This window comes from Ursus americanus, chromosome 8 (genome assembly GCF_024610735.1).
Source record: "Ursus americanus isolate L20-20 chromosome 8, mUrsAme1.1.p, whole genome shotgun sequence".
Lineage (NCBI taxonomy): Eukaryota > Metazoa > Chordata > Mammalia > Carnivora > Ursidae > Ursus > Ursus americanus.
This window is the reverse complement of record NC_142134.1, coordinates 44,209,102-44,236,496: the sequence shown is the minus strand read 5'-3', so window position 1 is coordinate 44,236,496 and position 27,395 is coordinate 44,209,102. Positions and strand designations below refer to the sequence as shown.

The window sequence follows — 27,395 nt, the reverse complement described above, 5'->3', positions numbered from 1 at the left end:
CCGTTTCCTATAGCGAAGTAAGTAAAAGCTCTAATGAGACATGATTTGGAATAAAACATACCTTCATTCATAACCACTTTCTTATTCTGCAGGCAAAAGCAGAGAATCAAGGATTACTAGAATATCATATTGACAAGAGTATCAGAAGAATTTGAGTAAACATATTATTATTTTAATGGCATACCCACAAGCAGAATGTAGTGACAGAAATGGATTTTAAAGTTTCTTATGGCGCAGAATATTGGGATTCACTGGGTTCAATCTCAATAGAGCAGTATTTTAAGATATAGTTAGTGTCATATATCAAATACATGTATAAGTTAGAGAAGTACTTTGATTTTGTTTGGGACCCATTAACTGCAAAATGCTTTTATTTTTAAGAATTGATTTTATAATCTCTATTCGTTGTATTGGAACTAAATAATTTGGAAGCCGTATTTCATGTGTATGCATTTTCACATATAATTAACACTTCAAGCTAATACGAAATATTTTAATGCATCAGATAAATAAACACTCTACAACCAAACTATTGCAGATGTAGTTGAACAAGGTATGCCTGAAAATTTGGGTCAATCTTAGTTATTCTTTGGAGATCCAAGGAGAAGTAACTTTTCCAAGTTCACACTGTCACCAGGTATTAAATCTGAGATTGTAATATGAGGTTTTCTTAATTTTTTAAAAATGTTGCCCCCTGTTTTTTTTAAGATTGAATCAATTAACTAACTAACTAATTAATTAATTAATTTGAGGGGAGAAAGGTGGAGCAGAGGGAGAGGGACAAGCAGACTCCATGGTGAGCTTGGAGCCTGACGAGGAGCTCAGGGTCTTGAGATCATGACCTGAGCTTAAATAAAGAGTTGGGCACTTAACTGACTGAGCCACCCAGGCGCTCCTATAATATGAGGTTTAAGAGTCCAAATCTAATCTTAATCTTCTAGAATTGTCTTATCTTAGGCACATCAGTTACACAAAGTTTAGAATTGTCATGTCACTGACCCTTCTCCTGTGTGTATCAGTCAACATGTGTTTTGTGATGATACCTTTAGCACACTGCCTATTGGTACACTTTTCAAAATTTGCTTACATGTTTTATTTTTACTGTACTTATTTTTTTTTAAGATTTTATTTATTTATTTGACAGAGAGAGAGACAGCCAGTGAGAGAGGGAACACAAGCAGGGGGAGTGGGAGAGGAAGAAGCAGGCTCATAGCAGAGGAGCCTGATGTGGGGCTCAATCCCATAACGCTGGGATCAAGCCCTGAGCCGAAGGCAGACACTTAATGGCTGTGCCACCCAGGCGCCCCTTACTGTACTTATTCTTATCTGCTTACTTCCTGTTTTGTATCTGAGTCTCTTTAGTAAATATTTTTGTATGTATTCCATGGATTTGAGAGAAAGGAAGAGAGAAGAGAAGAAAAGGTTGGGAAAAAAAAAGAAAGAACAGGAATTTTTTAAACAGCAATCTATTTTTGGTGATACCGCAAAATGCATTACTTATTTTTATACAGTTCATTGATGTCTTTATAAACTACTTTACTACTAGAACAATTCAAACTTCATTATACATTATTTTAAGGTATGTGTGTGTGTTCTCATGAGAGTTATGTTAGCTATCTGAATTTATAAAAAATCAGATTTAACATAAACATAATTTTTTACTCTCAATTTTCCTAAGAATCAAATGAGCGTTTTTGGGTTTGTAGACTGACATTTATGAAGCGACTCTATGCATTAGAAATGCCTTCCACAGGAATTTCTGGAACATTTCTGGAAAGATAAAGACATGGGGTTTTCTTCTCTTTCTAACAGTAGCCATATTGATTTATTATCTACGGATGTGTGGGCATCTCAAAACTGTAACAAAACTGTAGCATGTTTCCCATAGTGAATATAAATCATTTGTGAGTAAATACAGCCTGGCCTTATGGACTGTGGATTTTTTTTTACCTCTTTTAAAAACAATTGTTGGTTATAAAATGCCAACTGAAAAACCAAAGTCAACATGCTGAAATCTGCCCCCTAAATATGATGGATCCAGGAATTAATTGTGTTTCAATAACTGAGATTTCAGTCCAGATACAGGTGCCTCTTTAACATTTTTTAAGTTTCCTTTATTCACATGGCACTTCATGAGAAACATTATGATGACATCAAGAAAACAAAACAAAAAAAATAAATAAATTATTTTGAGGCAAACATAGTGACTTTACTCCCAGCAGAATCTGCAGAAACTATTTTGTTATCTATGATCAAGTGACATTAATTTCACAGTTATTTTAGAAACTGAAATTTCTATTAAGAAACTCCATAAGCAACAATAATATATTTTTAAAAATGGCCAGGATTTCTTTTTTTTAAAAGATTTTATTTATTTATTTGACAGAGATAGAGACAGCCAGCGAGAGAGGGAACACAAGCAGGGGGAGTGGGAGAGGAAGAAGCAGGCTCATAGCAGAGGAGCCTGATGTGGGGCTCGATCCCAGAACGCCGGGATCACGCCCTGAGCCGAAGGCAGACGCTTAACCGCTGTGCCACCCAGGCGCCCCTTAAATGGCCAGGATTTCTATATGAGACAAATATATCTCAAAAATAAATCCAAGGCTTTTGTAGGTATGATTGCATAAATTGAAAAACATCTTACATTGTCATTAAGATAAAATTTGAAAAAAAAATTAACAGTATGATGAGCTGTAGAGGCCAAAACGAATGACTTAATGATATGTATTTTGAGGAAAAAGAAAGAAAAAAAAAGGAAGAAAAATCATGGTTTTTCTTTGCAAATAAAGTGCATCTCTCTCCAGAAAAAAAAAAAAAAAGAGTATCGTCATTGGCTGTTGCAATGGGGTGATTTCTGGGGTTAGTGTCAGGTTTTAGACAGTTGAAGCCCAGACTAGAAAGAGAACATACACCTTGCTTAAGGCATTAACATCATTAAACGTAAGCCTTGATTTTAAACATTTATACGGATTTCCATAAATTCTAAAGTTAAAGCACATAGAGCAGTCTTTTCTTAGCAGCCTTAGGAGCACAGGGTTGGAAGGGTTCCTGCTTGGAGGTCACTGGGCAGCATTCTGGTCGCTCTTTGATGGTCCTGGGTAGGTCGTCTAACCTTCCGTGTCTCACTTGCTGAATGGAGACGATGCTTTTGCTGACCTGCGAGGGTCATTTTGAGAATTAAATGTGATATACTTGCAGAAACAACTAACATAGAGTGAGTACTCCATAGACATCAGTTGATTTTTCACATGTAGCTTAGATTTTTACCCTGTGGGTATTCTTCTGAGTATAAAGATATATAAAGATGATATTTCAATGGCTTTTAAAAAAATTGATGTATAATAAAAAAATTGAGGTATAATTTATCCGCAGTGAAACCCATAGGTCGATAAATGCATATATCCATGTAACTCACACCCTATTAAGTTAAAAAAAAAATCCTTCTCTCCAGATCATTTCTTTGTGCCATTTCCCAGTCACCTACCCCACCCTCCCACCAGGCAACCACTCTTCTGATTTTTCTCATTCTAGGTTAATTTTGCTTGCACTAGAACTGCATATACATTGAACTATGCATTTGTGTCCTTTTGTGTCTGATTTCTTTTGCTCGGCATAATGTGTTGCAACCCATCCTGCTGTTTCATGTATCCAAGACTGTGTTTGATTTGTGTATCATTCCAGGACACATTTGATAAGGAGAGACATAAAGAGGCTGGTGCTCGGGATCGGGACAAGCAACAATTAGACTCTGAGTTGACTTCGACTCGTAATCAACTCAACCAGGTTCAAGACGAGTAAGAGGAATGCAAGTTATCTTTTTCCAAAAAGAATTGTTTGTTCTTAATTTTTAAGTTTGAAAGGAGAATAATGGCTCATGTAAAATGTAGACATCTGCAAATAACTCTGTGTGTGTGTGTGTGAGAGAGAGAGAGAGAGAGAGACAGACAGAGAGTAAGGAGCCAGTGTCTTTGAATCTGAGGATAAGATTTCTATATTATAATAGGCTACCTAAGACCCTGGTCCCCTTGGCTCCTTCCCTGGAGCTCCTTCTCTAGAGGCTTGTTATCAGCCTATATGTATAAACAGGGAAAGATTGTTGCATGATAATCTATCTTTTGAAAGAAAAATAAGATGCGAAAGGGTAAGAGTTAAAGAAGGTCAGACAGAGTAAAATTAAGGAGAGAGAGCAAGAGTACGATGAAGAGGCTGCATCTGTCTGTCAGATGTGCTCATTTGGGGGAACAGACACCTGGCTGAATAGTCGGACTCTTTAAAGAATGAGCATTTCAAGATTTTGGAATAATTCATATATATAAAAAGTATTTTAAAGAAGTTAAGCAATGCCAGGCAGCAACAGCGATCAGAGGCAAAGTCAGGGTAGTCAAGCTCAAGGAATCATGGCAAAGAAAATCGCGAGATTTGCACTTGAGGAAGACAGACAGATGAGCGTGAAACTGCATTCAGCCCACCTAGCCAAAACCCATCAATCAGGTGTTTCTCGGTCGGAGCCTTGCTCCACTGCTGACACGTATGAGGCAGCAAGGAACCCTTTAGTTAGGGCTTGTGATGGAGTAAGGTGTGGCACGCTGCCTTGTCCTCTGATGAGACTTCCTTTTAAGGAACGCATCTCTACTGATTTCCTTTTGCCTGATTATAAAAGTAATAAAAATTTCCTTCTCAAGATGCATACAACATACAAACTCACAAAAGTGACCGTATCACAGCCAAGGAGGTTTAGCTGAGGCATGATTATTGCTAATTCAAAATGCATACAACAAATACAAGTGTAAAGGTGAAAATCACCTGTTATTTCATCCCTGTGAACATTTCGGTTTATTTTGCTCCAGGCATTTTTCTTTGTGTGTGCTTGCATGCACGCTTGCGTACACACACACACACACACACACACACACACAGTTACCTCCACACCGTGCATTCATTTTCCAATTGGAATCATTGTCAATGAGCAGTTTTATGGCTGCTACAGTCAACATTTACAAATGTAATATACAAAAAAAGCACAATTCCTCTGAATTTCTACAACTTATTTCACCTAATATCAGCTGATTTGGAGTGAGGTGAGGATAATTAAACTTAAGCACTTCTTTTCTGGTTTACTATAGCCCTTTTCCTGAAAATATTCAGTTAATTCCAAGTTCAAACTTCTGTTAGGGGCTCCCCCCCGCCCCCACAGGAGTCTCCTCAGCCCTCCTCCTTCCTTCGACTGGCATCTAGAAGTAGAGGGATGCTTGCATGCTCATGAAGGACGACTCAGGCTGGAGAGGAGGGACTTTGCTCTTGTACTGCTCGATGGGTTCTTGCTGCTTCGTTTCCAGCTGGGCAGTAGAGTCTTGTGCCAAGGGGTGCTGATTTGTGGCTTGTCTGGTTAAATCTTCTGGAGAATTTGCTGGCGACTGCTGCTGGCCAGGCCCTTCTATTTGCCACTAGCTGTGACGTAGGCTTTGCCACTAGACTTTGCTGATTCTTGACTTCTATCAGCACCAAGAAGAGCCAGGAATTCCTTCCTACCTCCCTCTCTTATCATTATGGCTCTGTAAATACCCATCAGGAGCATCAGGGGTCAAGGAACTATGACTGCATGCCTCTTGTAAAAAATAATTTCCAATGCAGAAAGTCTGTAAGAATAGTACTAAGAACACCCATATACACTGTCATGTACCTTTCACCCTATTTGCTTTATCATTTGTGTATATACTATTTATATACATCCCCTCCCCCTCACCAAACCAGGTACCTCTCATTTGAAAGTTGCACAGAGGAAGGTATTTGCTCCTTTACCTTGGATTTCCTAGTTTTGTTTGGGTTTTAACCCACCTGTGGTTCTTATTCTTTTAGGCATCACAGAGGACGCTGTCTGTCCCCCACATGCTATGGTAGCTAAGTCTTTCCTTGCCCTCTTACTCTACCTGCCTTTAGAATCAGGGTGCTACCTGCTGTGGAATGAGTGGCCCACCAAAGAGATTCCCCATGTCTAACCTTGGTTTTGACTCAGTTCCAAAGGGGCAAATTCTAATACAGTGCTGAATGGGGACAGCTCTGCCCAAGTTTGATGAATCCTCGAAAAGGAAGATGTCTAGATTTTATACTTGGGCTCTGGTTGTGAATCTCACGTGTCTTCATTTCCTATCTCCAATACGTTGGCAAGTCCAGTTGAATCTACCTCCTAAACATCTCCTATCCTTGTCCCTTTCTTTCTATACTACACCATTGCCCTAGTTCAAGGCTCTGATACCTGTTGCCTCAACCAGTTGCCTTCCAACTGGCTACCCTGCTTTCATTCTTGCTCTACTATAATCCATTTTACACACAGAAATTTATAAACTCAGACCCCAGCTTAAAAGCTGTTAGTAGCCTCCTTTTACACTTAGAAAAAAATTCTAAACTCCTTTTCAGGACTCTCCTAGCCCTGTGTGATCTGGCCCTACCTCTCTCTCCACCCTCATCTCATGCCAGGCTCTCCTCACCCAGTCTGCGGTCCCCTTCCTCACCTTGAAGCCTTTGCCTGTGCTCTTTCAGAAACACGGCGGTCTCTCTCTGGTTCTTTGCATGGCTGGTGCTTTATTATCTTTCAAGTCTCAGCTGAAATGCGACTTTCTCAGCGTCTTTCTGTGACCATGTATATCAAAAAGCTTTCCTTCTCTCCCTCTGTAATTCTCCTTCATGGTGATCTGAGAATAGCACTTACCACGATTTGGAACTTTAAAATATTGGTTCGCATGTTTCTGATCCGCTAGACTGGAAGCCCTAAAGGGTTACTGTCTCGTATCTGCTATTCTGACACTGTTGTTTCCCCAGTACCCAACATTATGCCTGCCACATGGTATATCCTCAATGAATGAATAAATCCCTTAAAAAAATAAATAAAATACATTAACTTGCTTAAAATAATACTTGGCACATGAACGTACCTCCCTTCCTTCTTTCTGTATATCATTCAAGGGTGCCAAATTAGCATGTATGTTTGGTTGTATGTACATGTGTTCACCCATATGTGCCGTGTCTTAAGAGAAAAAAATTACTACTTTATTCCTGTTCATACTCTCCTTCCTTTCTTGGTCTATTTGCTTCTTTCAATTTTCTATAATTTTCTCTTGCCAAAAATGTTCATTTTTTTCCTCCATGTATACTTTAAAAAACTGGTAACATAGTCACCTTTGAATTAAATAATGGCAATTCCTCTTAATCGCCAGTAGCCCTATTATGAAGTTATTGCTACTTCGGCATTTTTAAAAAGACTTTAGACATTGTGTTCATTCATTTTCCAGCTAAAAAAATCTCTACTGTGTTACAGGCACTATTTTAGGTGCTGGGGATAAAAAGAAAAATAAGAAAATAATTCTTGCCCTTAAGTAGCTCACAGTGTATTTGTAATGAGACTGTTAGTGTGAACCAAGTGGTGGAGGTGCTCTGGAGAAGGGGAGCACACTTTGCTTGAGAGAGTCAGAGGTGACATTTGCACAAGCGCTCACAGGTTGCATGGGCACTTGTTAGGGGAGGAGGAGAAGGAGGAGACAGGAAGGAACATTGGGTAATCAAATCACCTCATGTATTGCCTGATTGGCTGGGATCTGTGGGGACTTGGTGAGAATCCTCCTAGCCCATTATTTCTCTGTCTGCTTCACTGTCTAGGTGAGGACCCCAGTGTTTGACCTTCCATTCTTCCATCTAAAAGGAAGGGAGAAGACAGGTGTGAGTTTAGATAGCAACTGCACTCTCTCAGCCTCAGATGAAAGAGCCTAAAGAGTACAGGGAAGTAGGGTCCAAGAAGTCAAGAAACCTTTGCCGGCCTATGATCTCTCACTGGACTAGCACAACTTTATTGAGAACCACTGGTCTCCATCCAATGTCACCCATACACTCCCATTTCTTTTTAAATTTTAGATAGACCTAAAGAAATAATATGATTTGTTAGGATTTGCCTACAATGAAGCGAGTCCTTGAAACTCACAGTGACCTAGCTGTGTTGAAAACTCAGGAAAATCATGCTGAGTAAGTGGCGGAAGTCAGAGGCATGAAATATTTGGTAGTCAAGTGTGATTGTGGAAGACTTTCTTCGTAGCCGGGCAAATAAGTTTTTCTTTATATTTAGGAAGACTGGGAGAATTAGGTCAAATGCAACTCTACGGTGCAAAGTAACGAGGATACTGCAGAAAATGGTATTAAGATATTGCAGAACATGGAGATTTTATAGGGAGAGGCAGCCTGAAGATTTGGTGTGATTAGAGCAGATGAATTAGGAGGGTGAGAAGGAGGAAGTGAACAAGTTTCTTTGCCCTTTTCATTCTAATAATTATTACATAGCCCTTTAGTGGTAGCCACTCTGTAATGTCTTTGCATTTGACATTGAGAAAGAACGCTAGCATGTTTTTGCATACAAGCGCGCCATGATATTTACAATGGCCTCCGATTGGATGCAGATGTCTCATCATTTGATCTTGTTTATGTCGAACTTATATCACATGCCAAAAGTTCCTGGGAGAACCTATGCCTAGATTTGGAAAGCCTGCCAATTTTGGAATATCTGTCTTTAGTTACTGATTTCTCTTACAGTCTGGCTGAAACTGAAAAGACTCTTGAAGAAACCAAGAATAGATCGGCCATATCCCTTTTGGCTGCAGAGGAGGAAATAAATCAGCTCAAAAAGCAGTAAGAAAAAAAAAATGACAGGATTATTGCAGCCTGCTGATTGATCTTTGGATCTAGCCTTTTGGTGCTCCGTTATAAAATGAAGGAAGCTGTTCACAGAGAGGAAAGGCAGCAATATTTTAATTAATGTTTTATATAATTTTTCTTACTACAAAAATGCTAGCTAGCTACTATAGAAAATTTCCCATATGCTGGAGTATGAGAGGAACCCAAAGATCCTCTCAAAATTTCAGAGCCAGTTATTGTTACCATTTTGCTATTTCTTCCAATTGATACATTAAAAAATAGAGTTATCACTGCAAAATCAGCATAAGCATTACTACAATTTTGGACCCCATCTTGTCACTTAACATTGTTTTTCTCTATTACTAAGAAAAAATACTGAAAAACTTAGTTTTAAATAGATGCATCATGTTCCATTATTTAGATATTTCCCTAATATTGAGTATTTACTTTGATACTGACCTTAAACATTGGAAATAACATTGTGATAGTTATTGCCGTGAATATTAGTTTACATTTCAGATTATCCTCTAAATATAAATTTCTAGAAGCACATACTTTAAGGTTATAACTTCCTTGAATTTTTTAAATCAAAGTATAGCTGACACACAGTGTTCTATTACTTTCAGATGTACAGCGTAGTGATTCGACAACTCTGTACCTTATGCTATGTTCACAAGTGTGACTACCATCCGTTACCCTACAACGCTGTTATGATATCAGTGACTGTATTCCCTATGCTGGGCCTTTTATTCCTGTGATTTACTTATTCCATATGTGGAAGCCTATACCTCCCACTCCCCTTCACCCCCTTTGCTCATCCCCCCACATTCTCCCTTCTGACAACCACCAGTTTGTACTCTGTGTTTATGCGTCTGTTTCTGCTTTTTGGTTGTGGATTCATTTGTTGTTGTTGTTGTAAAATTTCACATATTAGTGAAATATAGAAATTTTCCACTTCTATCTCCCCTCTCACCATAATTTTCACATATTAGTGAAATATAGAAATTGTCCACTTCTATCTCCCCTCTCACCATAATTTTCTTTTTCTCTCTCTCTCTTTTTATTTTTATTTCCATTTATTCTATGCAGAATTTGCTCCTGGGCCATAAGTTTTTGTTTTTTCAGTTTCTTCTGGGATATCTTTTCCTTCTGTGCAAGCTCCTGTTCTGGTTTAGGAACAATCAGCTCGTTTTCAGTAAGGAGCAGCTCGACATGGCAGGGAGAGCTCATGAGGGGTTAATCCAACATGAGCCTTGTAAATCCCTCACCGCATCTTTGGGGCTTGTCCACCTGGATGTGCTCAATGACCAGAGAATCGACATCAAAACCCTTAAGTTCAGCATTACTCTCTGCATTTTTAAGCATGTATAGTAAAAATTCAGCACTCTTCCTGGGCCACCGACCCTGTGTCCAGCCCCACTATTTGGCCCGGGCACACCTGCCACCTCCACTGGTGTAGCGACGGAATGGCGCACGCTGCTTCTGCAAAGTGACGTCTTTCAGCTACTTGGTGGCTTTTCGGTTATGCATACCCTTGATGGCCTGGGCAGTTTCACGTGTGTTCTTAAAGTGAACACGAAGATTTGAACCTCTTGATTTGCATGATTTTGTAGGGTTTTCTGGGTCCAGCGAATAGCGGGCCATTTTCAGAGGTCACCTCAGGCTGCTTAGGGGAAGAGCTCTCACCATCATTTTCTTTCTTTCTTTTTTTTTTTTTAAAGATTTTATTTATTTATTTGACAGAGAGAGACACAGCCAGCGAGAGAGGGAACACAAGCAGGGGGAGTGGGAGAGGAAGAAGCAGGCTCATAGCGGAGGAGCCTGATGTGGGGCTCGATCCCATAACGCCGGGATCACGCCCTGAGCCGAAGGCAGACGCTTAACCGCTGTGCCGCCCAGGCGCCCCTCTCACCATCATTTTCATCTCTTATTTCCTACTTGAGGGACCTTCTCAGACTCTTTGACCCTATAATTCAGTGATTTCCCATAGCAGCGACTCTGTTCTTTACCGTTCCAGTGCAGCTTTTAATTCTGCTATTGCATTTTTAGCTTCTCTGTATCCTTCTTAATCTTAGCCCTGACCTTTTCATCTTGTATCATTGTCCTTTTCATCCCAGCACATTCTCTTTGCGTGGCTTTGCTCCTGTTTTAGGTAGCCATGCCTCTTTGTATCTTTATAAGGGTGCCAAGTTTATTTTCGAAGTTTTGTCTCTGGAATACATTATTTTTATAAATTCACCCTTTCACCTAGTATTGTCATCTTATTTCATTTCTATTGTCATCCCCCCCCCATTCCCATTCCATCTATTCAGAGAATCATAGAGCTAATGAAGGTACGAGATTATATCTTTGGCCAGCTTCTGGACCTAGGTTTTGGAGGTCCAATGCTTCCAGGGTTCTGTGCAGTTCAGATCAGCCCAACAGAGAACAGGATGACCACAGGCCCACTCTGCTTTTGCTGAAGGATCTGCATCCATATTCCTTTCTCAGGAGCCTTTTTCCATGCAAGCTGCAGATGTGTGGTGGCCCTCTGACCCTGGCGATTCTGCTCTTTTCCGATTTGTGTTTGTTCCTTGTGCATTTCCATCAGAGCTGTCCAACGCAGTAATGGCATCGCTAAGTAGAGTAGCCTCTAGTGTTAGGTATGGCAATGGTTGCATTACCTTTCCTCCATCCTTCCCTCCTTCTCTCTTCTTTCCTCCTTAATTTTTGTTTCCTGTTCAGGCTCAAATCTCTTCAAGTCCAGGAGGACTCCCGCCACCGAAACTTAGAACACAGAAGCTTGGAGCATCGGGGTGCGGAGCCTAGAGGCTCAGAGCCGAGGACCTCTGAGCAGAGGAGGTTGGACCAGCGGGGCATTGACAAGCAGGGCGTAGAGCAGCGGACCGAAGTGATTTCTGATTATGAGAAACAGCTCCGAACGCTGAAGGACGAGATCGCTGTCTTGTCTGCTGAGAAATCTGTGCTTCAAGGAAGGTCTGACAAATTCTCACAGATCTTTTCATTTACGTTCCTTTTGGTAGTGGGAAAGGCGTGGCTTGGAAAAAAAAAATGAAATGACATCTTGCACCCAAACCCCCACAATATGGGAAACTTTGAATTGTAGAGGGATTGTTTTCTCTAACTGCACCCTTCCAGAGAGAGAAAATACCTCCTGGATTGTCAGTGCTTGGGCACTAATTCATTTGGAGCTGACATGGAAGCCCAAGGAATGAATCTGAGAGATATGTGAGAGGAGAGGATAGTTCTTTGGCTTGAAAGCAGCTATGGGTGGGCCTGTCATGCATGCATGGTACCCATGCTGGAAGAATGTTCCATAATAGGAGGGTCCTGTTCTCTGAGGCCTGGGAGTTCCCTCTCTGGGATGACCACCTATCATTTTAGTTTCTATATCTCATTTTGTTTGATGGAGTGTGTAGGTGAGTATTCTTGTGACAGCCCTTTCTACTGATGGACAGAATGTTACGAAAGGTCATTCGGAGTTACGTGAGGACAGAGCAGGATATTTCTCTTGGAGCGTTTTCCTTGTTCATTTTAACACCCACCACCTCCCTCCGCCCACAGCATGCCCCGATCTAAGCTATCAAAGCCACTCCCACACCTGGTCCCCATTCCCCTAAATGCCACTTTAAGCCTTTCGTTTTGGGGAGTCACTCTGCCATGTTGTGCTGGTACCAGCTTGTACTGGCTCCCAAAAATGGATTCTCTGCATTTCTGCCTCACTGCAAGTTAGTGTGATGTCACATCCGTAGCTCAAAATTGGCCATGGTTGCAGTATTTCTCGCACTACTGTTGAGGGCTTTCGCTCTGCTCTGCCTTCAGAACAGGCTTTGTATGACCATTTAGTTTCTTCTACACTTCCCTCCTTGGGGGCCCATTTCTTTGGTAATTCACTTTGTACTTGATAGCAATACCGTTCATTGATACCGTGCTTTACAATTCACCAAGTACTTGCACATGTATTAGCCCACTGGATCTTTCAGCCCGCACTCCCTCCCAGAAATAGGGCGAACGTGTTGTAGTAAGAACTCAGGCTCTGGAGAGGAGACATGAGTGCGAACGGTCCCACCGCTACAGAATGAGAACGCAGATCTTCTTTCTCACGGTTGAGTGTTCATCCCGTTTTATACCATAAAGCCTCTGTGATATGTTAGTACCCCAAGGCTGGGGTAAGAAATACTGAGAAGCTGATCTCTTTAACTCTGGCTCTTGCTAGCAGCGTTACTTTACTTTTCTGAGCCTCTAGTTCCTTGGCCATAAAATGGCCAACAATCGATGTTGAGCTCAGAGGGCTGCTTAAAGGATAACATGAGGAGCAAATTCCCCGTGCAGACATAGTGTCTGACCGCGTATTTGATGCCTGGCAGAGGGGTGGCGGGGACAGCTGCCTTCCCTGCGTGCAGCGGGGCGCACGGCTCCTGGGTATCCCTTGCAGTTCGTGTGGCCAGGGATGAGGGAGAAGTCAATCGGCGTGCTTCTCCGGCTGGTTCTTGCTTACCAACAGGTCCGCCAGGAGCCGGACTCCCAGCCCTGGCCCTCGCAGCCGCAGCCACAGCCACAGCCACAGCCACAGCCGCAGCCGCAGCCACAGCCGCAGCCGCAGCCGGTCCACCAGCCCCTCCACCGCAGTCGTAAAGATCAGGAGCCCGTCCCCGAATCGCGCCAAAATGTCCAACGTGGCGCGCAAGGCGGCCCTCCTGTCCCGGTTCAGCGACGCCTATTCCCAGGCCCGCCTGGATGCGCAGTGCCTGCTGCGGCGCTGCATCGACAAAGCCGAGACCGTGCAGCGGATCATCTACATCGCCACCGTGGTAGGTGACAGCCACGTGCCTGCGCCGTGGAGGCCCGTGCGCGTGCGCGCGCGGGGACGCAGCAGTTGGGGAAACCGAACGGTGCAGCCTAGAAGGACTGCTTGGTCCTGAGGTCGCAGAGGGAGGGTGGGATTTCCACCTGCTTGCTTGTTTCCTCCCTCCCTCCCTCGCTCCCTTCCATTACAAATATTTGGGGTGGCTAATTTTTCCGCACAAGAACTATTCATATATATCAATATTTATATTGATCAGGTATTTGTTGAAGAAGTTTCCATAAATAGAGGATGATCTCAAATGAATGTAGACTATGTTGATTTGCATGGCATCTTCAACTGATTTCCTTTCCTCCTCAAAAAAAAATCAGAAGGCGGTCTTGTGTTAACTCTTCTGTTTATTTATCTAAGAGTAGTTACACAAACTTCTAGCACATGAGCTACTTGAGGATGGCAGATTAAAAGTGCCCGTATATAACCCTTACCTCTCAGAGCAGAGGTATCAGTGGGTACCATACTGAGATACTAAGGGTCCGTTACGAGAAACGCGAACGGTTCATATTTAAAAACAAAACGAAACACTGGTATGAGAGCAGAATTATCAGTCTACTGAACATTATCCTGTCTTGTTAGTTTATTTCAGGAGTCAGCAAACTATGACCTGTGGGCCAGATCTTGTCTTGGCCTGTTATTTCTAAGGAAAATAGCACCTGAGAGCTAAAAATATAAGAATGGTTTTACATTTTTAAACGACTGTCGAAAAAAAAAATGTGATAAGAGACTATATCTATTTTAGGGAAGCCTCAAACATTTGCTCTCCTGCTCTTTACAGAAAGAAGTTTGCCAACCGTGGTTCATTTCATTAAGAAGTTGGTTAAGGTTCTGTAAGCTTAACGCCCATGCCTTTCATGCATAACTGAATTTCTTCGGTGCTTGCTACATAACAGGCACTTAATAAATATTTGTTGAATTCATATATGCCAGGAAACATGCCAGATACTTGATATGTGTCTTTGTATAACATAGACACAGATAATTGCATTTCTGGACCAGTAATATGACATTGTGGTGGGATCATAGCATCAACCAGCACTTTTTAAAAAAAGATTTATTTATTTATCCAAGAGAGAAAGAGCACAGGGAGGGAAGCAGACTCTGCTAAGCACAGATCCCTACACAGGGCTTGATCTGATGACCCTGAGATCGTGATCTGAGCTGAAATCAAGAGTCTGGCGCTTAACCAATTGAGTCACCCAGGTGCCCCTAACCAGCACTTAGTGTTCATGTAACGACAGATGATCTGTTTCCTTGAACCTCTGCACTGTGCTGCCTCCTGCACTCAGGATTACCAGAACAATGATCGATTGTCTTGAAATTAGTGAATGTGCATAGTCGTAGATGTATTTATGTACTTTTCAAAATTGAGGTATGTATTTTCTCCCAGATTAAAATTAGTTTTGACCAACTGTGTTTAGTGATCAGAAGACCCATACAATGTTGAATTTTTGGTGGGTATTCTTTCTTCATTCCTTGCTTTGGATTTCCTTACTCCCCTTCTTCTGCCTAATAAATTTGCTGCATTTTTACATGCAGGAGGCATTCCACGTAGCTAAGATGGCATTCAGACATTTCAAAATCCGTGTGAGGAAATCGTTGACACCATCTCTCGCAGGGTCGAGTAACTTTGAGGATGCCGTCTCGGATTATATCATTTGTCATCTCGATCTATATGATTCCCAAAGCAGTGTTCATGTAAGTGCTGAGTCTCCTAGTGGGACTGGTGTTTTGCTCCTGCTCTTTACATGGAATTCTAATAACTCAGAAATGCACCCAGTGCTCAGGAGTGCTTTTATGTAATGGGATAGCAGAAATGAGCAGCATCCAATTGACTGTGTAGAACCAGTCATTATTGGCTGTTTCTTAGACATTTTATGGGGAAAAAGTAGTGTGACCTTTATAGTTCTAGTCTTTCGATGGGCTCTTACGACTGGAGATAGAATACCGTAGTGCTTAAGAGCAATGGCTTTGGGGAAGGTAGGTGTAGATTTGCATCCTGGCTGTGCCACTTACCAGCTGTCTGACCTTGCACATTTCCTTCACCGGTTTGTGCTTTAGTTTGCCAGCCTTTAAATGGGAGCAACAATGGCCATGACCCCATAGAGTTCTTGAGAAGATTAAGTGAAAAACAACCAAGTAATTTGCTTCGCACAAGACTTGGCACGTAGCAAACATGCAATAAGGGCAAGCTGTTATAATTGCTGTTATTCTAGACTGTGAACAAGTTGGCACTTCCTATACTTGCCCAGAATAGGAAATTGAGGAAATAATAAATAAAAGCCACTAAAGGGGTTGGCTTTAGTTTTGGGGGGGAGACTTGGCCTCTCGTATGCCATTTGTCCTCTGCATCATCTTTCCTCTTTCCCCATTAGTGAGTCTTTCTCCTCCAGCCCATGTTCAGCTTTCCTAGTTTACAATATCTTTACCCATGTGCTCTTTCCCTGTGCCCCTCCCCCCAGCCCTGATGGATGTCAGAGCTTCTCGTCCCAGATTGGTAACAAGGTGATGCCATCTTTTTGTTTTTCAGGATGTGATCCGAGCCATGAACGTCAATCCCAAGATTTCATTTCCTCCTGAAGTTGACTTTTGCCTCCTCAGTGAATTCATCCAGGAGATATGTTGCATTGCCTTTGCCATGCAGGCTTTAGACCCACCCCTAGATATTGCATTTGGGGCAGATGGAGAAATTTTTAATGATTGCAAGTAAGAGACATAAGAGCAGAAGCTAAGGGATTTTTTTTTTTTAAATAATAAATAACCTCTTCTCTATTTCCTGGAAACAGTTTAGGGAAAAGAACTCTGGGTGGGGAAATCGGCAGACGCGACCTGACTTCCAGGCCCTGCCATATACTTCTCTGTGCCACAGGGCAGACCCCTCTCCTGGGGTCATTTTCTTTCTCAGTCAAATGTGATTCAGAGGTGATGTTATCATTTCCATTGACTATAATGGTCTTGGGGAGAACTAATGAGTACCTGGAACCTGTCTGGAACACTACAAAAGGCGTTACACACATCCAAATGTATATTACTTTTTACTGGTTTCTACTGCAGTGTTTAGGCCAGGTTTCTCAAAGTCTGGCATAGAGATATATCGCTTGTGTCAGAATCGCTCAAGTCTTGTTAAAAAGGCAGGTTCCTGGATCACACCGCATGTATTTTATGCAGGTTTGGAGTGGGGCTCAAGAATCTGCCATTTAACAAACACCTAGCTGTCCCTTGTGCACACTAGCATTTGAGGTGCTCTAGGACCATTAGATTTCTATCAACCTTTACAGAGTAAGTGTTTCTTACATAAATAAGAAGAAATTAAATTAATTTAAAACATTTTACTGGAGATTATTGGGAGGAGGCCAAGCTAGCGGTTAAGAACACTCTGAGGCTTGACCCTGTGGCATCAAGCTGCTCCGGTTCAAATCCCAGCTGTACCACCCATTAGCTCTATAATCTGGGGCATGCTACTTAATTTTTCTGTTCCTTAGTTCCCTGTCAGATGGGGGAAATGATAATACCTCCTTCCTTCGGGCTGGAGAAGGTTAGTTGAATTCATTTAGATAAACTAGTCAGGATATTGCTTGACATGGGGGCGCCTGGGTGGCTCAGTTGGTTAAGCGGCTGCCTTTGGCTCAGGTCCAGATCTTAGGGTCCTGGGATCGGGCCCCACTTCAGGCTCCCTGCTCATCGGGGAATCTGCTTCTCCCTCTCTCTCTACTCCTCCTTTTTCTTTCTTTCTCAAATAATCCAGTCATCTGTTGAAGGGCATCTTGGCTCCTTCCACGATTTAGCTATTGTGGACAATGCTGCTATGAACATTGGGGTGCGTATGGCCCTTCTCTTCACTACGTCTGTATCTTTGGGGTAAATACCCAGTAGTGCAATGGCTGGGTCATAGGGTAGCTCAATTTTTAACTTTTTAACTTTTAACTTTTTAACTTTTTAAGGGACCTCCACACTGTTTTCCACAGTGGCTGTACCAACTTGCATTCCCACCAACAATGTAGGAGGGATCCCCTTTCTCCACATCCTTTCCAGCAATTGTTGTTTCTTGCCTTGTCAATTTTTGCCATTCTAACTGGCATAAGGTGGTATCTCTGTGTGGTTTTGATTTGAATTTCCCTGATGGCTAATGATTTTGAACATTTTTTCATGTGTCTGTTAGCCATTTGTATGTCTTCATTGGAAAGTGTCTATTCATATCTTCTGCCCATTTTATGATTTGTTTATTTGTTTCTCGCATATTGAGTTTGAGACGTTCTTTGTAGATCTTGGATACCAGTCTTTTATCTGTACTATCATTTGCAAATATCTTCTCCCATTCCTTGGGCTGCCTCTTAGTTTTTTTGACTGTTTCCTTGGCTGTGCAGAAACTTTTTATCTTGATGAAGTCCCACAAGTTCATTTTATCTTTTGTTTCTCTTGCCTTTGGAGATGTGTCATGAAAAAGGTTGCTGTGGCCGATGTCGTAGAGGTTGCTGCCTATGCTCTCCTCTAGGATTTTGATGGATTCCTGTCTCACATCGAGGTCTTTCATCCATTTGGAGTTTATCTTTGTGTATGGTCTCTCAAATAAATAAATACAATCTTTTTTTTTTTTTTTTGTAAGGACACTGCTTGGCATGTAGTGAGCACTCAGGAAATGCTAGCTCTTGGTCTTTGTTCGGTTTGTAGAGTTATGGGTGATGGTGGCCCAATATCCCTATAAGCTATTGATGATAGAGACTACATACCTTTCTTTTGCTTATCCAAATCACAATGATGGTGTTTCCAATTGCCTTCTAGCTTGCCATATTTTCCTGCCATTGCCCTGTTTCTAGTTTCTTTCAGATCATCTCTCCTAACATGTGTCCACTTATGGAAGAGCTGCTATTAGAACATTACACTGCAATCAAGCCTTTTGATTTCCTCACAGAACATATTCTCTTCATCTACTCCCTTTATCCCTTTCTCCTTGGGAGAATGCATAGAACCACTCAGAAATGTTCACCCACTTTAGTTTATGGAATCTGCATGTTTCACAGACCTCTGGGGACCTCCTGCTTCCATGCCTTTAATCAGATAGAAGGTGCTGCCTCTTGGGACATGCTGTAGCCTGCACCTCTGGAAGGCTGTAGAGCTGAAACTAGGGTTCCTAAGAATGACTATTTGGTTCTACTTTGAGGACTTCACAGAACAAGTTTAATCCTTAAAAAAACAAAACAAAACAAAATAAAACAAAACAAAACAAAACAAAAAACCACCTGGTAGCCTTTCACATATTTGAAGCAATTACTCAAATCTTCCTACTTCTGGCCTCATGGCTTTGGTTTTTTCCATATAAAGGGGATTTGAGACTTCCTCATAGATCAGTTTAACTAGCCTGTGCTCCATGCTCTTCTGAGCATTCCTTTTTCAGTGTCCACACTGAATGTAGTCCCCTGCTTTGAACGGAGCAGCTTAGAGGAACTAATACCCTTTACATTCTTACTCTCTATTAATCCAGCTAATTTGTACTAGTGTTATGTTTTCTGTTTTTTTTTTCCAGTAGTATAATACTGTTGTTGATCATTTTGACTTAAACTGAAACCTGTTATTCTTACTTATACAGTACGATTCAGCCTTTTGTCACCTTTATCTGTGCAATTATATCCTTTTTGGACTCAATTGTGGAACCTCATATGTACCCACAGTACATATGTCTGATTAGTACGTTGTGTCTTATTAGAGTTGTCTTATTGTTCCTGTCTGTTGAGCTATTTTCTGATACTGTCATTTGTTCCTCTTTTCCTACCCATCCCTAGAGTTTGAGTGATTTATCTATAGTTCATGCCGGCCATTGATGAACATGTTACTTATCAAAGGATTGAGAGGGAGCCAAATTCAAGGTCTTATTGGCTCATTAATTATTTTACTTTGGGTATGATCATTGAACCAATTTCTAATCCACTTAAGTCAATCGTCCACCTATATTTCTCTTATTTTTCCCACAAAGATAGCATGAGAAATCTTTCAGGATGCCTACAGGATTTCAGATGGTCTCCGTCTCTAGTGTTTCTCTGAACTGTAGCCTGTAATTCTGAGAAGGGAAGGGACGAGTTTAGTTCTTATTAGTCACTTATTTAGTCACTTATTCTATGTGAGTCCATGTTGGGTCCTTGTTATCACTGGTTCTTATTCTAAGAACCCACAACCATCTCTTTAGTGAGAGAATCAGGATCCATATTCATCTAGACTGAGCATAATAAAAAATGAAAATTTACACTGATGTCCTCCAGTTACACTACCTCATTGCTTAACTTCTCTTTTTTGTTCTTTTGTGTGTTTAAAATAGGTACCGTCGCAGCTATGACTCTGATTTCACTGCTCCCTTGGTCCTCTATCACGTGTGGCCTGCTCTCATGGAGAATGACTGTGTCATTATGAAGGGAGAAGCTGTCACCAAGAGAGGGGCTTTTGTACGGTGGCCTTGCATAGTGACAATTCATCCCAAGTGTTTGATTCACAAGTTCGAGAACATTTATAAACCCAGAGATTCTATAGAGGAAGTCTAAAGAGTTGCTTGATAAGGTTTCATACCAAGGAGAAGAAACAGACTGGCTGGGAAAGAAGAGATTCTTTTCTTTGATTCTTCCATGATTCCTCATAATTTCCTGGCAGTAACTTCTTTGTCTGTTGCTTTATTTATAAGATGGAATTAGTCATATTTGCTTCCTCCATCTCAGAAATATGCTATTATAAGGGCAAAGCCTTTGAGCTCATCTTATCGGGGACCCTCTATAATTCTAAGCATTGGGAAGTGTTCAGTTAACTTTCAGGAAACAGTTGGCCAAATTTTTACTGACAATTATCCATGTTGGGAAACGATGAAGGTGCTCTGTTTTTCTCTCCTTGGTATGATGTATAGGGAGGGGGTGGGATGAAAAAAAGAAGGCAGAGGAGGTGGGGAGAGAGTAGCCCATCAGTTTTGGAGGGTTGCTTCCTATATGCATTGGTTGTAAAATGTTTTGAACATGGTAAATAATTGGGCAGCATTTAAAATGGAGTCATCGGCACGGAAGTGTGTTAAAGTGTGTTGTGGTGGGAGTTGGGTGGCCACGGGGGCTTGGATATTCTGTATAGTTGACACGATGGAGTTTTTATCCTGCCCGTCCTAGAAAGAATTAAGTGAATTCTAAAGGGAAGCTCTTCAGTCCAGTGCAAAGCCACCATTTGGGTGGACTCAGCTCGTGTTCTGTTTGAACGAGAGACTAGGGAAGTGCTTCAGTGGCAGTTTGCACAATATAAGGGAGAACAGGAGTAGAGTATTTTAAAAGAACTTAAAGAGTTTTTGCAGCTTAAACATTCCACTATAGTGAATAGTATCTCAATAAAATATTTTGTGCTATGAAAGTTGAATCTACAGAAATTGGGTTGGGTTGATCTGATAGCCACACATGGTCTGTGATGAATGAGCTCATAAAACACGCTTCTTGCTCCTGCAACTATCACTTTCTGTTAAGAAATTCTAATTGTAGACTCTCTGTAGTGCAGTTTGGAAGGGAGGGAGAGGAAATAGCCACGATTTGTATGTTCTACATCAAGTAGGCATTTTAACTTTCTTCTTCCTCTCCTCAAACATCTCACCAACATTTACCCCAGCTTAAATTCCTAAAACAAAATGTGAAAATCCTAGAAGGAAGTACTTGGGATAAAGGAAAAAATTGAATGAAGGGAAATTTGTAGGAAGGATTTTGCTAGTAAAATCTCATTATAGTCCATATCGTTTTCTTATTCATTAATTTAGTTAGTAGATGGGCAGCAATGGTGATTCCCTCCCTCCCTCCCTCCCTCATTCATTAATTCATCTCATGCAACAATATTTATTTAATTCAATAGTTATTTATGACCTGAGCACTGTGTTTAGGTGCTGGGGATTCAGCAATGAACAAAAGAGACAAATTCCTGCCCACAGAGGCTTACATTCTCTGACATTGGCCAGCTTGAATGTAATTTCTAACAATTTACTCATCAAAATAAGCACCAAACACCAGGACTTGAATATTCCAAAGTTCACTGTAATGGGATTTTATCTGAGAAATACCCTAAAGTTATTGTCAAATATTGGGCAGAGATAAGATGTGAGGAGTGTGTCTCATGCTGATTGATGCCCGGTAGTGGGCAAGTGTAATCATATGAGCAAAACCTCTCGTTCTGTGGGATATGCGTATTGTTTTAAGCCATGTGAGCTTTCACAAACTACTATTTCTCTCTCTTTTTTTTAGTGGAATTCAGTGCGATCTGTAAGTCGATGTCGAAGCAGGAGTTTAAGTCCCATCTACCCCCGTAGCCGTATTGGTTTAAGCACGGTATATATCTAAAAATTTTTACACGAACTATCTTATGGTCGACACTCTTATCTCCAATAATCACCTATGTAAGAGGTGACTATAAGTCTATAGGTAGAAAGAGAACCTGTTGCAATAACCCCAAACTGATTTTTATGCTCCCTTGGGCTAAGGAATTTATCATTCTAGAAAGAAGGAAGTAGAGGTTGTGTTTTTCTTAATTACTTCAAAGAATAATAGACTTTACATATTTTGTAGCTTTATTTTTGTTTTGGAATGAAAAGGGGCAATAGATATAGTCTTCTGAACAGAGGATGGGAGTGACCTAAACACAGGTCCTTGGTTCCTCTTCAACTTACCGCATGAGTTTGGAGAAATTGCTCAAATGGTCTGGATTTCAATACTGTGTAAAGGGCATTGTGGGTATTAATTTTCCTCCACACTTCAAAGTAGGAAGAAACACATTGGTCTCCTTGTGTATCAGTTCTTGGGACGATTACTAATACCTCTGTCAAAAAAAAAATTACAGCAAAAACATTTTTGAAAACCAAAAACATTATTATGATTCACCAATGTTGATCCATTCAACAAATAATATTTAGTCAATGCCTTTGGAATACAGGACTGGACCAAGACGTCTAGACACCGGATAGGGTAACGATTTGCTGTTCCTTCAAATAAAAATTCTTTAAATATTTGTTCAATCTTGTTTAGGGAAAGGTGGAGGAGAACCACAGCTGGCAGGGCTCCACTTCTCTGAAATTATCTCTAGTAATGCAACTCTAGCTATAAACTTCTACAACTCCCGCTATAAAACCAAAACCAAAAACAACCGTCCCCCACCTTCTGTTATAAAGGTCTCCTTTTCTGAGTTCAGGGAGCATCTATTACTTCAGCATGCTCTTTACCGAATGTTCCTTCCTTTTCTGATGGATGCTAGATTTGCAGGGGGGATACAAACATGACAAAACCATGGTCTCTTCCCTGAATGGGTTTCAGTACAGGAAGAAGAATGTGATTTAAACAAAGTAACTGAGTGTGGTATATCCCACCGTCCATACAGAGGCATGAAGGACTAGAGCCGTGAGACGAGGTAGGGACTCTTTCTGGACTTGGTAGTGAGGAAGGGGCTCATGGGCGAGTTGGTACTCAATCCGGTTTTTTAGAATGGATGGAATTTCAATGAGCTGGGAAATTAAGGAGGAATATTCAGAAAAAGGAAATAGTCTGTGAATGGAAAAGGCATGTGTCTAACACAGATCTTTTGCTCTTGGAGATTTTTAATATAACTTACTTGTCCGTATCCATGAATAAGTATTTACAGTGGGTAAAAGCAAAACGATAGTGCATTTAGTGGACTGAAAAATAAAAAAGAAATCTTGAGAATTTAATCCTGGGAGAATCACAATCTCCTTATTCTAAGAGGACATGGCTTATCAAAGAGCAGTATTAGACACCTACAGTGCTCATAATTATGGCAGATTTTTCCTCTGGACTCCCACTGGAAGGCTTATTGGTGGGCAATGTCCCTCTGATAAAGCCCGTATGTGTGTTTCACACCCCTTGTTTCTCTTTCCTGCTTTGTGCCCAAGGAAGAGCCAAATAATTTAAACTTTAGATGAGAATAAAATATATTCTTTTTTTTTTTTTTTTAAGTAGGCTCCATACCCAATGTGGAGCTTGAACTCATGAACCTGAGATCAAGGGTCCAATGCTCTACTGACCGAGCCAGCCAGGCGCCCCTAAAATATATTATTAACAGTGAAACCACTGCCCACTTTCTGTCCCTTTCCACCATCCTTTCCTTACAATGATTGGGTACAACCTTCAAAATAAAATACAAATATTTTTAGTTAGTCTGGTTTTTGGCTTATTTGAGGTCTTGAGGCATCCAGAACAGCTTTCTTCTTTGTTAGTGTGTATTTATCTAAAGTTTTGGAAAGCTCAGAGCAAGAATGTTGCTTGTAGTCAGTTATTTCTGAACCACAACAGATTTGTAAGTATAGGCAGTAAAAGCATTAGGTGAGATTTTTAAATAAGGTTAGTATTTGCTTAGCGAAAGCAAAGGTGAGATTTGGAAAATGATTCTTTTCTGGCTCCCCAGGGACCCTCCTTCATAGGACAGGGTTTTGGACACATGACATGATTGATATAAAAATCTGGTAGCGAGTATTTGATCATTTCAGCTCTAATTGGTTAATTGTACTACTATGAATAATTATTTTCTGGAAAGCATTGAATTCAGTATGGCCACTGAGCATCCAGTCTCAAAGTCTTCAGCAACTATTAAAACAAACAAACAAACAAACAAACAAACAAACAAGCAAACAGACAAACTTAGGCTAATGAGCCTAGATTTTAATGAATGACACGATTTAAACCAAATTGAGTGCCCATTTATTTCAGGACGTATGAGAGGAATCTCAGCCTCAGGGACATCATAGTTCTAAAGTGCCTCAGAACAACTATTCAGCTGGTTTTAGGAATAAAACGTCAAAGGGATTCATTCTTTGAGCTCCATCTACTGTCTCATTCACGTGACTCTTTTATATTTTCCAGATATCTCGAAGCCGGAGCCCTTCTCCAATAAGATGTGGATTGCCACCAAGTAAGTGGGATGGTTCAAACAGAACAAGTCTTCTGTTTTTTGCTCTTTTTAGCACTCAGCCCCGTGCAACAAAACGCATGTTTCGCCTCCCCGGGAACATCTCTGACCTGCACCTCACACCTTCGTTTCTGGGCCCTCCCATGGATGGTGCCCAAGCAGGTGCCATGGGTGACACGGGAGGAGCCTCTGATTGAGAGGTTTTATCGATGTAAACCCAGACCGACCACCCCAGTTTCATTTAGTTTCTTCCAAAAAAAAGTCTAAGGAAGTGACCATAATCACGGACTGTTTGTTTTCCTCCCTAGGGTTTTAAAGCCGGCAGACATGGCCCTCCGCTACAGCACGTCTGCGCCAGCCGACTTCCCCCGTGCCTGTCTCCCGTGCCTGCCTCAGCACTCACTTAAGATAATGTGAAAACGCAATTCTGTGTATCCCTCCACACGGAGAGTTAAATGTCTTGGCTTGGCGTGTTTGTAACTTCAGATATATTGCATTTTATTTTGTCTTCTAGACACAAATTCCATTACTTTGATAAAAACGATTACATAGGTGTTTAGGATCATATTCATTTGAAGCAAAGTCCCTCAGGGTTTTCATCCTCAAATACTAGGCTCTTTCATGGCAACTCTAGAAACGAAAGTGGAAGATCTTTACCATGCGGAGTTCAAAAGACAGAGTCAGTTTAGTTTACAGATTGATCAGAAATATTATAATTGCTGGTATTAGCTTAAAGCTTGAGAACGATATTGAGTGTTTTAATTTTCTTTTGTTTGAAGACAGCCCTAACCCCAGGCTGGGGAACTTGTCCTAGTAGCAGTGATTCAGGCTGTGTGTCGATGGCATTGATCTCAGAGAGAATGGAGTTCCCTGGCTTGCTTCTCTTTTCCTGCTTTGGGAATGCCCTGTTTGGTTTAGTTGGGTACCAGTGCCAAAGCTACTTACCTGAGAGAATGTTCTTGCTCCATGAATGCGGAGAAGTGATTTGGCTAGAAGCCAGCTTTGAGAGAAATTAATTCCCTTTTGTTTACCTCTTGGGAATGTTTCATACGGCTTCAATGTGCGTGTTACATACAGAAGCGACCTGGACGTGCGCTTTATTGATTTCATCTAGTTGTTCACAAGTTCAGACCTCCTAAGAACTGCATCTGACTAAAAATACCTAACCTTGGGGCTTAAAACGAGGGGTACCACGTACTGATTTTAAATTAAGCGAATATACCTTGATTTCTTTACCGTGAAGGACTGTTGAGAAAGTTCAAGTTCAATGTAATAATGGAACGCAGCTTTCCCAAGATAAGTAATGTTTTGTCTGCTCCCTGCCTCCCCGCCCCACTTTAATGTGGTCTTAAACACAAGCCTCACAAATGACTGCTTTCTCTGTGTGCATTTTGGAGAGAAACTCTGAATTGGCCACAGCTCAGTCTGCATAAACTCAGTGCCCGAACTAGCACCTAAGGCTTTTTAGGTGAAAACAAAAACAAAAACCAAAACCCAAAGCAAAAACTTCTCTAAAGCATCTTGTCCCTTGTGCTGGTAGCTAGAGATGAGGAGAGACCCCCTCCATCCCTGTCCCTTGGGTCTAATGGTTACCAACTTCATTCTGAAGCGTGAGGTTCATTTTCCCCCTCTGTGTATTTTTAGGCAGTCATCGCATTGAGGCAAGGCGGCCTGCTGGAAGGAGGGCTTGGTGTTCAGGTAGTTCCGGTTCTGACTTGGCCATCAGTTTGCTTTGTGGCCTTGAGCAAGGTACTCCACCTCTCTGAGTCTCAGTTTTATTCTAGAGTGCGTAGGTTGGATGAGATCAGTCTTTCTCTCAACGCTCCCAGGTTCAGTGCCTCTTTATGACAAATATTCTGGTTATTCTGAAGTAAAATTCAGTGTTCATATGATCCAAATGCATATATACTTTTAAACAGTGAGTATAGTATCCTAACTTTATTACGAAGCAGAAAAAAGGAAAAGTAGTTTTTAATAACACGTATTTCAGTAAGAAAGCTTGGGTATTGCCATCCTAGAAGATAAGATTAAGTCATCAGAGGCTTACACCTGTATGTAGTCATGAGCAGATCAATGTGCATTGTATTGGCGATACCACAACAGCGTTGGATATGATATTCTGAAATGGTGGACAACTCCTGATAAAGTTTTGAACAAAATCTTAGTCATGCCTTGATTTACATAGTAAGTGCATCTCTGGAAAAGTTGGTGTACATTGAAACCATGCAGCTTTTACTGTGTGTCACATATTAAAAAACCTTTTCTAAAATCTCACGAAGCAATGAGAATTCATTTTTAGGAGTTGAATGGGGGAACACATGCCCTGATTTGGAAAATGTTCACATATAGCTCAGTTTATTTGCTCTGTACCCTGTCTGGCCACTTGTCATTTCTCAAGTCTCTGATTTGAACTGTAACCACACGGGGAATAATGGTGAAGAGTCTAAAATAATTTTTGGAAAGGATCCACAAAATCAAAGGAGGCTGACTTATACTCGTCTCATCTGGGCATGCACCTTAACCTTAGTAACTTTGAAATATGCAAAGCTCTTACTTTGTAAACTGGTAAATGTCAATTTCTGTATTATTGGCTTAACATCTAATAATAAAATCAAGAAAAAGAGTGCTTCTGTATCTGCAGGTTCTTTGCAATGAGATGCTCTCTTTCCAGATCCCCAAGTTCAGCAATAGCCTTTGCCCATCTCCATTCTGTCAGGTCTGAACCAGGGCCACCAATTCATGCAGGAAATCTGGACTGCTTCCCTGCTCTGGGGTTGACCTTGTGATTGCTGCAATTTTATAATGTAGCTTAACTGCCAGCTTTAGTTAATTTTTTTCACCATCCATTGTCATCATAGTCAAGAGACTGTCTCTGAATAGTGATTTAGCATTTTTATGGAGCTTGCACTTATCTTATTTCAGTTGCTCCTACAGTGAATTCAGGCGTGTCTTCAACTTA

General features: G+C 41.1%; 1 protein-coding gene across 1 annotated transcript in view; it reads left to right on the top strand.

Annotated features, from left to right (window-relative positions):
• The window catches only part of SPATA18 (spermatogenesis associated 18), a 59,799-nt gene extending 32,779 nt beyond the window's left edge, over positions 1-27,020 (top strand). The window contains exons 11-20 of the mRNA XM_087864139.1: positions 3,682-3,794; positions 8,572-8,667; positions 11,398-11,649; positions 13,178-13,484; positions 15,071-15,229; positions 16,062-16,237; positions 19,839-19,962; positions 21,769-21,852; positions 24,391-24,439; positions 24,745-27,020. Coding sequence (XP_087720265.1) covers positions 3,682-3,794; positions 8,572-8,667; positions 11,398-11,649; positions 13,178-13,484; positions 15,071-15,229; positions 16,062-16,237; positions 19,839-19,962; positions 21,769-21,852; positions 24,391-24,439; positions 24,745-24,752 — 1,368 coding nt within the window. The 3' untranslated portion in view covers positions 24,753-27,020. The remainder of the gene's footprint in view (positions 1-3,681; positions 3,795-8,571; positions 8,668-11,397; positions 11,650-13,177; positions 13,485-15,070; positions 15,230-16,061; positions 16,238-19,838; positions 19,963-21,768; positions 21,853-24,390; positions 24,440-24,744) is intronic.
• Positions 27,021-27,395: the final 375 nt, after the last annotated feature.